The sequence below is a fragment of the Pristiophorus japonicus genome, chromosome 7 (genome assembly GCF_044704955.1).
Source record: "Pristiophorus japonicus isolate sPriJap1 chromosome 7, sPriJap1.hap1, whole genome shotgun sequence".
Taxonomy (NCBI): Eukaryota; Metazoa; Chordata; class Chondrichthyes; family Pristiophoridae; genus Pristiophorus; species Pristiophorus japonicus.
Window position 1 is genome coordinate 241,826,210 of NC_091983.1, and position 12,744 is coordinate 241,838,953.

Here is a 12,744-nt window from a genome sequence, read left to right on the forward strand (position 1 = left end):
TCACCCACTTTGAACCTAAGAAAGATAGATTCTCTAAATGGTGAGAAGTTAGGAACTGTGGAGTAGCAGAGGGAGTTCGGGGTCTAAGTACAGAAATCACTCAAAGCTAGTGGAGAGGTCCAAAATAATTTTACAGGCTAATGGAATGTTGGCTTTTATCTCAAGGGGACTGGAATACAAATTGGTGAAAGTCATGTTACAGTTATATAGAGCTTCTGGTTCGACCCTATTTACAGTATTACATTCAGTTCTGGGCACTGCACCTCAGGAAGTATATATTGATCGTGTCTATAGCACAGATTTACTAGAATGATACCGGGGCTTAAAGGGATAAATTATGAGGCCAGAATACCGAGACTGGATTTGTATTCCCTTGAGTATAGAAAATGGTGATCTAATTGAGGTGTTTAAGATAATTATAGGAGTTGATAAGGTAGATAGAGACAAACTATTTCCTCTGATGGAGATGTCCAGAACAAAGGGTTCTACGAATTAGAACTGGGCCATTTCAGGCAGCACTTCTTCACACAAAGGGTCAAAACTGAGATTGGTAGAATTTTGTTAGGCAAGGGTATTACAGGATATGGAACCAAGCAGCTAGATGGAACTAAGGTACAGATTAGCCATGATCTAGTTGGGGGGGGCTGAATGGCCGACTCCTGTTCCTATGTTCCTATGCAGCCATATACTTACAGTAGATCTACAGATAGGAACCAGAGTATTAGTTGTACTGTGGTTAATGTGCTGCCCTGGGTGTAACTTACCTGATGAGCAACAGCTTGCAGAATGAATCCAAAGATTCATTGTATCCATTAGGAATTATCGCTGCTTCTGGGGCATCCATATCAAACCAGACTTTCCAAACCTTCTCATTCCTAGTTATCTGTAACCACAATCCAAACTATAAAAATCAACTTAAAAAAATTCAAGATATAATTACTTTTTAAAGCACTTTGAATTTTAGAATTATTGGGCGGGAATTGAACGGTAACACCCCAAGATTTTAAAAAATTCGATCGTGGAATGTGGGCGTCGCTGGCGAGGACAACATTTATTGCCCATCCTTTTTTACCCTTGACAAGATGGTGGTGAGCCGCCTTCTTGAACTGCTGCAGTCCGTGTAGTGAAGGTACTCCCAGTGCTGTTAGGGAGGGAGTTCCAGGATTTTGACCCAGCGACGATGAAGGAACAGCAATATATTTCCAAGTCAGGAAGAGGAATGTGATGGTGTTCCCATGCGCCTGCTGCCCTTGTCCTTCTAGGTGGTAGAGGTCGCAGGTTTGGGAGTTGTGGCAAAGAATGTTTGGCGAGTTGCTGCAGTGCATCTTGTAGATGATACACACTGCAGCCATGGTACGCCGGTGGTGGAGGGAGTGAATGTTTAAGGTGGTGGATGGGATGCCAATCGAGCGGGCTGCTTTGTCCTGAATGGTGTCGAGCTTCTTGAGTGTTGTTGGAGCTGCACTCATCCAGGCAAGTGAAGAGTATTCCATCACACTCCTGACTTGTGCCTTGTAGATGGTGGAATGGCTTTGGGGAATCAGGAGGTGAGACACTCGCCGCAGAATACCCAGCCTCTGACATGCTCTTGTTGCCACAGTATTTATGTGGCTGGTCCAGTTAAGTTTCTGGTCAATGGTGACCCCCAAGGATGTTGATGGTGGGGGATTCGGCGATGGTAATGCCATTGAATGTAAAAGGGAGATGGTTAGACTCTCTCTTGTTGGAGATGGTCAATGGCTGGCACTTGTATGGCGCGAATATTACTTGCCACTTATCAGCCCAAGCCTGAATGTTGTCCAGGTCTTGCTGCATGTGGGGATGAACTCCTCCATTATGTGGCACTGAACACTGTGCAGACATCAGCGAACATCCTCACTTCTGACCTTATGATGGAAGGAAGGTCATTGATGAAGTAACCTAGGACACTGCCCTGTGGAACTCCTGCAGCGATGTCCTGGGGCTGTGATGATTAATCAGCAACTACCACAACCATCTTCCTTTGTGTTAGGTATGACTCAAGCCAGTAGAGAGTTTCCCCCCTGATTCCCATTGACGTCAGCTTTACTTAGGCCCCTTGATGCCGCACTCAGTCAAATGCTGCCTTGATGTCAAGGGCAGTTACTCTCACTTCACCTCTGGAATTCAGCTCTTTTGTCCATGTTTGGACCAAGGTTATACTGAGGTGTGGAGCCGAGTGGTCCTGATAGAACCCAAACTGAGCATCGGTGAGCAGGTTATTAGTGAGTAAGTGACACTTGATAGCACTGTCAATGGCACCTTCTATCACTTTGCTGATGATTGAGAGTAGACTGATGGGACGGTAATTGGTCGGATTGGATTTGTCCTGCTTTTTGTGGACAGGACATACCTGGGCAGTTTCCCACATTGTCGGGTAGATGCCAGCATTGTAGCTGTACCAGAACAGCTTGGCTAGAGGCCCGGCTTGTTCTGGAGCACAAGTCTTCAGCACGAAAGCTAGGATGTTGTCGGGTCCCATAGTCTTTTGTGTATCCAGTGCATTCAGCCATTTTTTGATATCACGTGGAGTGAATTGAATTGGCGGAAGACTGGCTTCTGTGATGGTGGGGACCTCAGAAGGAGGCCAATATGGATCACCCACTTGGCACTTCTGGCTGAAGATTGTTGCAAACACTTCAGCCTTGTCTTTTGCACTCACGCCATCATTGAGGGTGGAGATATTCATGGAGCCTCCTCCTCTCGTTAGTTGTTTAATGGTCCACCACCATTCACGACTGGATGTGGCAGGACTGCAGAGCTTTGATCTGATCCGTTAATTGTAGGATATTTAAGGTGGAGATAGACAGATTTTTGAGCGATAAGGGAATAAAGGGTTATGGGGAGCGGGCAGGGAAGTGCAACTGAGTCCATGATCAGATCAACCATGATCTTATTAAATGGCGGAGCAGGCTCGAGGGGCTAAATGGTCTACTCCTGCTCCTATTTCTCATGTTCTTATATTCTTATACTGGGTTAAGTGCCAGGTAGTGAACCAACTCCTGTGCATGAGACTCGTGTAGATGATGGAACTACCAAAGTAATTCACCCTAATTCATAACACTGGCATCTGGGAACACTTTTTAAAAATTACATTGTAATCCCAGGGTTGGCCTTAGACAATTGAGCAGATTTACTTCCGTTTTGCAGCTGGCTATGCAAGACCCATGTGTCAGGAACTTAAGTAATATACGAACAGGTTTTGTGAATTTAATCCAACCAGACAGTACCACACTTAAAGATGTTTTAAAATCATTGTCCATCTTTTTAGCTGCAGGAACAGTCATCTGATTTTACTCTTAACCACAAGTAACAAGTCTGGTTAAGCTAAATCATTGCTGAATATGTTATTTCTTTCACTCAATCAGTTCGATGTCAGTCTTTTAACTGTTTCTGTTAGCACAGTATATGGCTCAGTCTCAATTAGTAATCATTCTCAAGGCTCAGCTGTGGGCCCACTAAAGGCAGGTTCTTACATCCTTCTCTACCCTCTCTACAGCTACTGCTCTTCACTGCTCCCATTTGCTGGCCTTCTCAAATACACACTTCTTCCAATACACAAGTACAAACTAGAATTAAAATAATTCAGAATAATGGATAAATGCAGCCTGCTGATAATATTAGTCATAATAAAAACTTTGATAATTACATTTTTATGTTGTAAACCAAACTTCTAATTTGTGGATTTGCTGTGGAAAATGCCACCTCCTCTTTGAACTGTAATGCTTTCTGCTTGTTTGTTGAGCCAAATCGTGCTGTATGAGCATGAGCAGAAAGTAGCTACAATACCTGATTCATTATCTCTGAAAACTGAGTGAGTTTGCTCAGCTCCACCAAGTTCAACCAAGTCATATCAATGATCCAGCGGAAAGGTTTCTGTGGACTGGCTTTAAGGTCAAGGGCTGCTCCACCTGTACAATTAGGCAAAGAATTCATCTTTAGCAAAGTAGTTCTCCAGTGTCCTGGTCAACATTCCTTCCTCAACCTACACATTAAAAACCAGATCATCTGGTAAATTATTTTATTTAAAGTTTTATGGCTTGTTTTCCAGGCTGGTTTGGTAGGAGATGCTGTCCTGAAAATCTAGACACCATCAGTCTCTCCAATTAGTCCCCCAAGACCTGAAAGCCTGTAGACAATGCATGTTGGAGGTGCTAACAGAGTTTGAGGTCTCCCTACTGGGGGGAACTCATACAGGTTGGAGCTGAACCTTGCTCCAGGGTGCAATTCACAGCTGAAAAGCCTTCCCCAATGTTGGTGTCATAAAAATCCACTTTTCAAGCAGACCCCTGAGATCAATGTCCTACGCCTCTGAGCCAAGGGTTGGGAACCTCTGAGCTTCCATCCAAGCTCTACATCACTGCTGCCTCCTCTGAGTGACTTGTGCCCTGTACTTTACCCAGTACAAAGTCCCCATCCAAACTGTCTGGGGCCGATTGTCCATGGATCCTTTAGGGACTAAAGAGTCTCCGAGGTAGCCAAGATGGGCCGCTTAAGCTGCAACTAGTTTAGCCCGCATTTAGCGCAAGAAGAAATCTTGGTAAAGGAGTTGAAGTGCACGCTAGGAACGGCCACCCGAGGTATCATTAGAATACCACTTTAATTGCCTATTAGCACTCATTAAAGAGGCAGCATGGCATTTTGGTGGCAAATGGTTGAACTAACACCCTCGCCTAACAGCAACCAGCTGAACAGGAGTAAAAAAATAATTACTGAGGATACTCAGCTTTCACTTTGCATTTGCTGCTGGAGGTTTGAAGAAGACTGATGAAACACATTGGGAGACTTTCTGGGACAATTTGTCAAGACTTCACCAACACTCTATTATCATTTGCTCCAGAAATTCTTTGAGGATTTCTGTAAAGAGAGTGAGTGAGTTATTGGTCACCTTAAAGGAGTCACTAAAAGAAAGGGAGTGCTTGGTCACGGGCATCCCCATTTGGTCTGCAGGAGGAATAGGAAAAGGACATGAAGCCAGGCAGGACAGCTCCAGCTTATTCAGGAGAGAGGGACAGAAGGGGCAGAAGGGTGAGGCGGACCACCAGTGCTGCGTCTGAGAACCTGTGTGCCCTCTCGCTCAGTCCCTGAGCCATCTTGAAATGCACCATTGTGTGTCAGCCAGCAGTGGAAGTGGGTGCGTGGAGCCCACAAATACTGCAACACGAAAATTGCTTCTAATCAGAACTTGAGTGCTAAACCTGCAGGTGCCCGTTTTAGTTCCTCCAAGCAAGTTCAAATTATGGTAATCAGCAAAATTGCATACTAAAACCAGAATTTCAAACAGTCGTGTCTTATTAGCACAGCACCCATTTAGCGTATATTTTCGTCTTTTCACCAAAATAACTCTCTTTGTTTTTTCCCAGGAATGTCTTTGGGGAAGCGAAGGCGAATAACAGAATGGTTGAGGTGGTGTTGCAAGGGGTCGAGATAAATAGTAGGTTGTCACCCCAAACTGACAGTGGGCATAGATCGCGTGGGCTATGCACCTTGCCAGGGTTTCAGCACCTCTTCCTTATATGAGGGTATTATTCGAATGTCAGGGGAACTCCCTGTTGTGCATCTCCCTCACATTGGTAATAGAATAAGCATGGGGGACTTTAATCTTCATATAGACTGGGCAAATCAAATTGGCAAACGTCGTCTGTAGGACGAGTTCATGGAATGCATTGAAGCCAGTTTATTGTAGAACAATACGTTATGGAACCAACCAGTGAACAAGCTATTTTAGATCTTGTGGTGTGCAATGAGACAGAGTTAATTAGTAATCTCATAGTAAAGGATCCTCTGGGAAAGTGTGATCATAATATGGTAGAATTTCACATTGAGTTTGAGAGTGAAATACCTAAATACAAAATGGGAGACTTAAACTTAAATAAAGTGAATTACATAGGTATGAGGGGTGAGTTGGCTTTGGTAGATTGGGAAATTAGGTTAAAAGGTATGACAGTAGATAAGCAGTGGCAAACATTTAAAAAAATATTCCAAAATTCTCAACAACTATACATTCCATTCAGAAATAAAAACTCCATGGAAAAATTGATCTATCAATGGCTAACTAAAGAAGTTAAGGATAGTATTAGATTAAAAGAAGAGGCTTCTAATGTTGTGAAGAATAGTAGTCAGCATGAGGACTGGGAGAGTTTTAAAAACCAGCAAAAAATGACCAAAAAATTGATAAAAAGGGAAAAAATTGAATGAGAGCAAGAAATATAAAAATGTAAGAGCTTCTACAAGTATGTAAAAAGGAAGAGTGTATAGAGCAGTCGTTCTCTCATCTCTCCTTTATGGATGTGAGACCTGGACACCCTACAGGCGTCACATCAAAAAGTTGGAAGCTTTCTATATGCGCAGTCTCAGATCTATACTCCACATACACTGGTAAGACCGGATGTCAAACTTTGATGTTCTGGAGAGAGCACAATCAACTAGCATCGAGGTGATGATCATGCGAGCCCAGTTCTGGTGGGCTGGACATGTCATCCGCATGGATGAGTCAAGGATCCCTCGTCAGCTTCTTCACGGCGAGCTCTGTGAAGGTCAAAGACTCCAGGGGCGCCCCCGCAAGCGCTACAAAGATTGCATCAAGGCTAACCTCCAGTACTGTGGCATCCGACCAAAGGACCTCAAGAATACAGCAGCTAATAAAATCCAGTGGCGAACCCTCACGAGGACTGCCTGCCAGACCTTCGATGAAAGCCGATGTCAACACCTGCGGGACACTAGAGATAGACGACATCGGGTGGCAGTACTGTCAGCATCAGGCACATTGAACTTCCCTTGTCCGACGTGCAAGAGACTATGTGCATCCAGAATTGGCCTATACAGCCACTTGAAGACACGTGCCATTGATGATTAGCACATCAACATCTTTGTTGGATACGACAGACTACCAAGAAGCAAAAGTAAGCATTGGTCCCTTAGAGGCTAAGACAAGAGAAATTATATTGGGGAATAAGGAAATGGCAGAGACCTTAAACAAATATTTTGTATCTGTCTTCACAGTAGAAGGCACGAAAAGCATACCAAAAATAGTGGGGAACTAAAGAGCACATGAGAGTGAGGAACTCAAAGTAATTAATATCAATAGAGGAAAGTACTTGAGAAACTAATCGGATGAAAAGCTGACAAATTCCATGGACCTGATGGCCTACATGCTCAGGGGGAGAAATTGGCCTCCTTTGCATCTCCTGTTAGCGCCTCTGGGGGGCGATAACAAGGCGCTAAGGGTTTGCTGACTGGGCGCGGTGAAAGCACCGCTACCGGTGAACTTCCATGGCCGGTAAAACTTACAGCCTCGATCTCATGCGCCCCGGAGATCGTGACATCATCCAGTGAGTTATCGCCCAGGATGTAAAATTCGCTTCCGCCCCTTGTAGCATCGCTGGGCGTTAACGACGGCGGCTGCAGGAAGCTGGCCGCTTGGGGAGCGATATTAAAGACAGTGGTGGTCAGGTAGGCCAAAATGTAATAATGTCCCCAGTGTGCTGTATTTTGATCTTTTTCCAGCATACGATTGATCAGCCCTGCATGCTCTTAGAGTGCTTGGTGCTCCAATGCAAGTATTGCAGGTGCCGTCGACGACCATTCCCAGCCTTAGCCTTTAATGACCGCAGCATTGCCTCTTCCCTGTAAGGGAGGGGAAAAGCCTGTAAAACTAGCAGCGCTGCATGGAAAATTGTGCATCGCTTTGCCGCTACCGCCCCTCTCGCTCTCTTTAGCGCTCTAAGGGAAGTGGTAGCGCTTGATTTAGCGCTCCACTTCTCTCTCGGAATGCTAAACCGGACATTCCTGTCGGAATCAATTGTGTCGCACTCGGCGATACTCCCGCAAAAGCCATCGCCCCAAACGGGGTGCCAAGCAATGGTTCTGAAAGAGGTGGCTGTAGAGACATTGGATGCATTGGTTGTGATCTTCCAAAATCCCCCCGATTCTAGGATGGTTCCAGCGGATTTGAAGGTAGCAAATGTAACTCCGCTATTCAAGAAAGGAGGGAAAAAGAAAATAGGGAACTACAGGCCAGTTAGCCTGACATCAGTTATCGGGAAATTGCTGAAATCCATTATTAAGGAAGTAGTAACAGGGCACTTAGAAAAACATAATATGATTAGGCAGAGTTAACATGGTTTTATGAAAGGGAAATCGTGTTTAGCAAATTTATCAGAGTTTTTTGAGGATGTAACGAGCAGGGTAGATAAAGGGGAACCTGTAAATATAGTAGAATCATAGGGGCTGAAATTGCCAACCGCTGGAAACGCGGCGCATGGACCCTGTTTCAGTTGTTTTTACCGGTGCGGTGGATGTGGTGGCCTCTCGAGCGAAATTCCGCTCTTTGGCTTTTTTTTCCAGCGGCCCGGCAGTTGGTCATAACGGGGGTGGAAGTGCGGTGGAGAACAGAAGTTCGCACACTAGAGGGGTGGAAGTAGGGGGTGGGCGGAGTGTCCTCCACTATCACTCATCAGCGTCATCGCGCTGGCACGTCACCACGTCTCTCCCCTTCACTTAAAGGGACGAGCCGCTACCATTCTTTAAGTTAGGTCCACTGGGCCACCAGGGAAGGTTTCGGCCGGGCCAGCAGCTGGCCACTTAAGAAGGGCATAATTGTCGGACAGACCTGGCAGTTGGCCGACAAAAAAATTAAGATGGTGGCCTCGGCAGTAGATCCTCCCCTTTAATGGTAGCCGCACCGCCATTTTGCAAGCACAGATAGCACAGTGCACCGGCAGAAAAAGCTGTCAGTGGCACCAAGCGGCGGGAGCAAGATTTTCTTGCCGGAATTTCGCGATCGGGTGAAACATCGCGGTGCGCACTTTGATGATGCACTTAGGACAGATTGGCAGCAGCGGTAGTGGGGAGAGTGGGTCACCGCAGCATGGCCTAACAGGCCTTAAGGGAAGGAGCAATTTCGGCCTCATTGAATCATAGAATGATTACAGCACAGAGGAGGCCATTCGGCCTGTCAAGCCTATACTAGCTCTCTGCAAGAGCGCTTCAGCTCGTCCCACTCCCCTGCCCTGTCCCTGTAGACCTGAACATTTTTTACCTTCAAGTACTTAACCAATTCCCTTTTGAAAGCCACAATTGAGTCTGCCTCCACCACCATTTCAGGCAGTGCATTCCAGATCCTAACCATTCGCTGCTTAAAAAAGTTTGTCCTCATGTTGCCTTTGGTTCTTCTGCCAATCACCTTAAATCTGTGTCCTCTGGTTCTTGACCCTGCTGCCAATGGAACAGTTTCTCTCTATCTACTCTGCCTAGACCCCTCATGATTTTGAATACCTCTATCAAATCCCCTTTCAACTTCTCTGCTCCAAGAACAACCCCAGCTTCTCCAGGTTATCCTCATAACTGAAGTCCCTCATCTCTGAAAACAGTCTTGTAAATCTTTTCTGCACCCTCTCTAAGGCCTTCACATCCTTCCTAAAGTGCGGTGTGCAGAATTGGACACAATACTCCAGTTGAGGCCGAACCAGTGTTTTATAAAGGTTCATCATAACGTCCTTGAGTACAGGGGCAGGGAGGTGTTACTACAGTTGTATAGGGCCTTGGTGAGGCCACACCTGGAATATTGTGTACAGTTTTGGTCTCATAGAAACATAGAAAATAGATGCAGGAGTAGGCCACCCCTAACTTGAGGAAGGATGTTCTTGCTATTGAGGGAGTGCAGCGAGGGTTCACCAGACTGATTCCCGGGACGGCGGGACTGACATATCAAGAAAGACTGGATCAACTGGGCTTGTATTCACTGGAGTTCAGAAGAATGAGAGGGGATCTCATAGAAACGTTTAAAATTCTGACGGATTTAGACAGGTTAGATGCAGGAAGAATGTTCCCAATGTTGGGGAAGTCCAGAACCAAGGGTCATAGTCTAAGGATAAGGGGTAAGCCATTTAGGATCGAGATGAGGATAAACTTCTTCACCCAGAGAGTGGTGAACCTGTGGAATTCTCTACCACAGAAAGTAGTTGAGGCCAATTCACTAAATATATTCAAAAAGGAGTTAGATGTAGTCCTTACTACTAGGGGGATCAAGGGGTATGGCGAGAAAGCAGAAATGGGGTACTGAAGTTGCATGTTCAGCCATGAACTCATTGAATGGCGGTGCAGGCTCGAAGGGCCGAATGGCCTACTCCTGCACCTATTTTCTATGGTTCTATGTTTCTATATTTCAACCTGCCCTACCACTTTGAACGATTCGTGCACATATACCCCCAGGTCACCCTGTTCATGCACTCCCTTTTAGAACTGTAACCTTTAGTTTATATTGCCTCTCCTCGTTCTTCCTACCAAAATGTGTCACTTTGCATTTTTCTGCGTTAAATTCCATCTGCCACCTGTCCGCCCAATCCACCAGCCTGTCTGTCTTTTTGACGTCAATCACTATCCTCCTCACTGTTCACTGTACTTCCAAGTTTTATGTCATCCGCAAATTTTGAAATTGTGCCCAAGTACATTTGGATTTCCAAAAGGCATTCGATAAGTTAAAAGGTTGCTAAGCAAGATAAGGGCGCATGGGGTTGGGGCTAATATATTAGCATGGATAGAGGATTGGTTAATGGACAGAAGTCAGAGAGTAGGGATAAATGAGTCATTTTCCGGTTGGCAGGCTGTAACTAGTGAGATACTGCAGGGATCATTGTTTGGGCCATAGCTATTTACAATCTATGTTAATGGCTTAGATGAAGGGACCAAGTGTAATGTATCCAAGTTTGCTGCTGATACAAAGTTTGGTGGAAAAGTAAGCTGTGAGGAGGATGCAAAGAGCTTGGAAATGGATATAGACATGTTAAGTGAAAGGGCAATTACTTAGTGTGGAAAATGTGAGATTATTCACTTTGGTAGGAAGAATAGAAAAACAGAATATTTTTTAAATAGTGAGAAACTATTAACTGTTGGTATTCAGAGAGATTTCGGTGTCCTCGTACAAGAAGCACAGAAAGTTAAAATGCTGGTACAGCAAGCAATTGGAAAGCAAATGGCATGTTGCAAGGGTGATTTCACACTTCGCTTTCTTACTCTACCTCTATCATGATGCTTTTTCTGTCTTAATTGTTTCTTTTCTACTGATTGTGCCAAGTTTGGCTTTAACAATGAGAACCTGCTTCTTGGCTGTCGTTTGAGAAACAATTCTGCTGGTGTTCTACCAGTAGTTGTATGAGGAGTATTATGATATGTAATTAGAAAATTAGCCAATTTATCGTTTCTTTGGATTTGGATCCAACAAAGGCACATTTTACAATTTGTACTGTGTGCTCTGCTGCACCATTTGAAGCAGAGTGGTACGGTGGAACCTTGGTATGTTTCACACCATTTTTGCTTGTGCAAATTCTTCTCGGTCCATTATCAGACACAATTTCTTCTGGGAGGCTATATGAAGAAAATAATCTTTGCAAAATGTCTAATGTTTTACTTGTTATTTTCCACATTGGAAACACCTCTACTCACTTCGAATGGCTATCAGTCACATTGAACCATTGCTGTCCTTCTACCTCAGCAAAATCAACATATAACCTTTGCCATACCCTGGGCGGCCATTTCCATGACTGTAATGGCACTGATGGTGGTTTCTTGCTTACCAATTGACATGTAGTACACTGACTAACGATGTATTCTGTATCTTTATCTATACCAGGCCACCTTAAGTAACTGCAAAACTCTTGGTCAAGTACATTCACAGGGCTGGTCATGAAGATCTCTTAATAATTTATACGTAAATTTATTTGGTATAACCACTTTTGCACTCCACGTGATGCAATTTTTATCGTTTGATAATTCATTCCTACGAATGAAGAATGGATGAATATCTTTCTCTGATACCTGGTTTGGCCATCCATTTTCTATGTAATCATATATCTTTGCCATAACTGGGTCACATTTGGTTGCTCTTCCAATTTCTTCAGCTGTGACTGGCAGTTCATCAATGTATGAAAAATAGAACACTTCTTCCCCATTGAGTGTAACTTGTGATGGGGAAGGCAATCTAGACATAGCATTAGCATTACTATGATCAGTTGATCGTCTATACTCAATATCATATGTATACGTTGACAAAATCAAAGCCCATCTCTGCGTTCGGGCTGCAGCTAATGTTGGAACTGTGGACTTCGGATGGAGGATTGCTGTCAGGGGCTTATGGTCCGTAATGATGGTAAACTTATGACCATACAAATATTTGTGGAACTTCTTGACCCCAAAAATTAATGCCAAAGCTTCCCTTTCAATTTGCGCATAATTACACTCACTAGCCTTGAGAGTGCATGAAGCAAAAGCAATTGATCTCTCCTCCCCACTACGTAATACATGAGAGATCACTGCCCCAACTCCATACGGAGAGGCATCACATGCTAGCTTGATTTCCTTAGATACGTCATAGTGAACCAACATGGTGCTCTCTACTAATTGGCTTTTATACTCCTTGAATGCTGCTTGGCATTCTTCTGACCACTTCCAATGGACCTGTTTTTTCAACAGCTCATTCAGTGGATGTAATACTGTAGCCAAATTTGGTAGCAACTTTCCATAAAAGACTCAAAAATGATCAAAGTTCAGTAACATTCTTGGGTGCATTTCAAATTGCATTCACTTTCTCTTGGTTGGACGTAAACCATCTTTGTCTACTCTGTGCCCTAAGTACTCCACAGAAATGAGTATGGCATCTAAATAAAATACCACCCCTTCAAGGCCTTGCAAAATCTGGTTATTCACCCCTTGGAATATGGCGGGGGTGGA

The 12,744-nt window shown here is 44.3% G+C and overlaps 1 protein-coding gene across 1 annotated transcript in view; it reads right to left on the reverse strand.

The window, feature by feature from the left end:
- The window catches only part of LOC139266712 (dynein axonemal heavy chain 8-like), a 2,132,242-nt gene that overhangs the window by 100,435 nt on the left and 2,019,063 nt on the right, over positions 1–12,744 (reverse strand). The window contains exons 86-87 of the mRNA XM_070884298.1: positions 3,808–3,929; positions 765–883 (exon numbers count right to left, since the gene is read on the reverse strand). Coding sequence (XP_070740399.1) covers positions 765–883; positions 3,808–3,929 — 241 coding nt within the window. The remainder of the gene's footprint in view (positions 1–764; positions 884–3,807; positions 3,930–12,744) is intronic.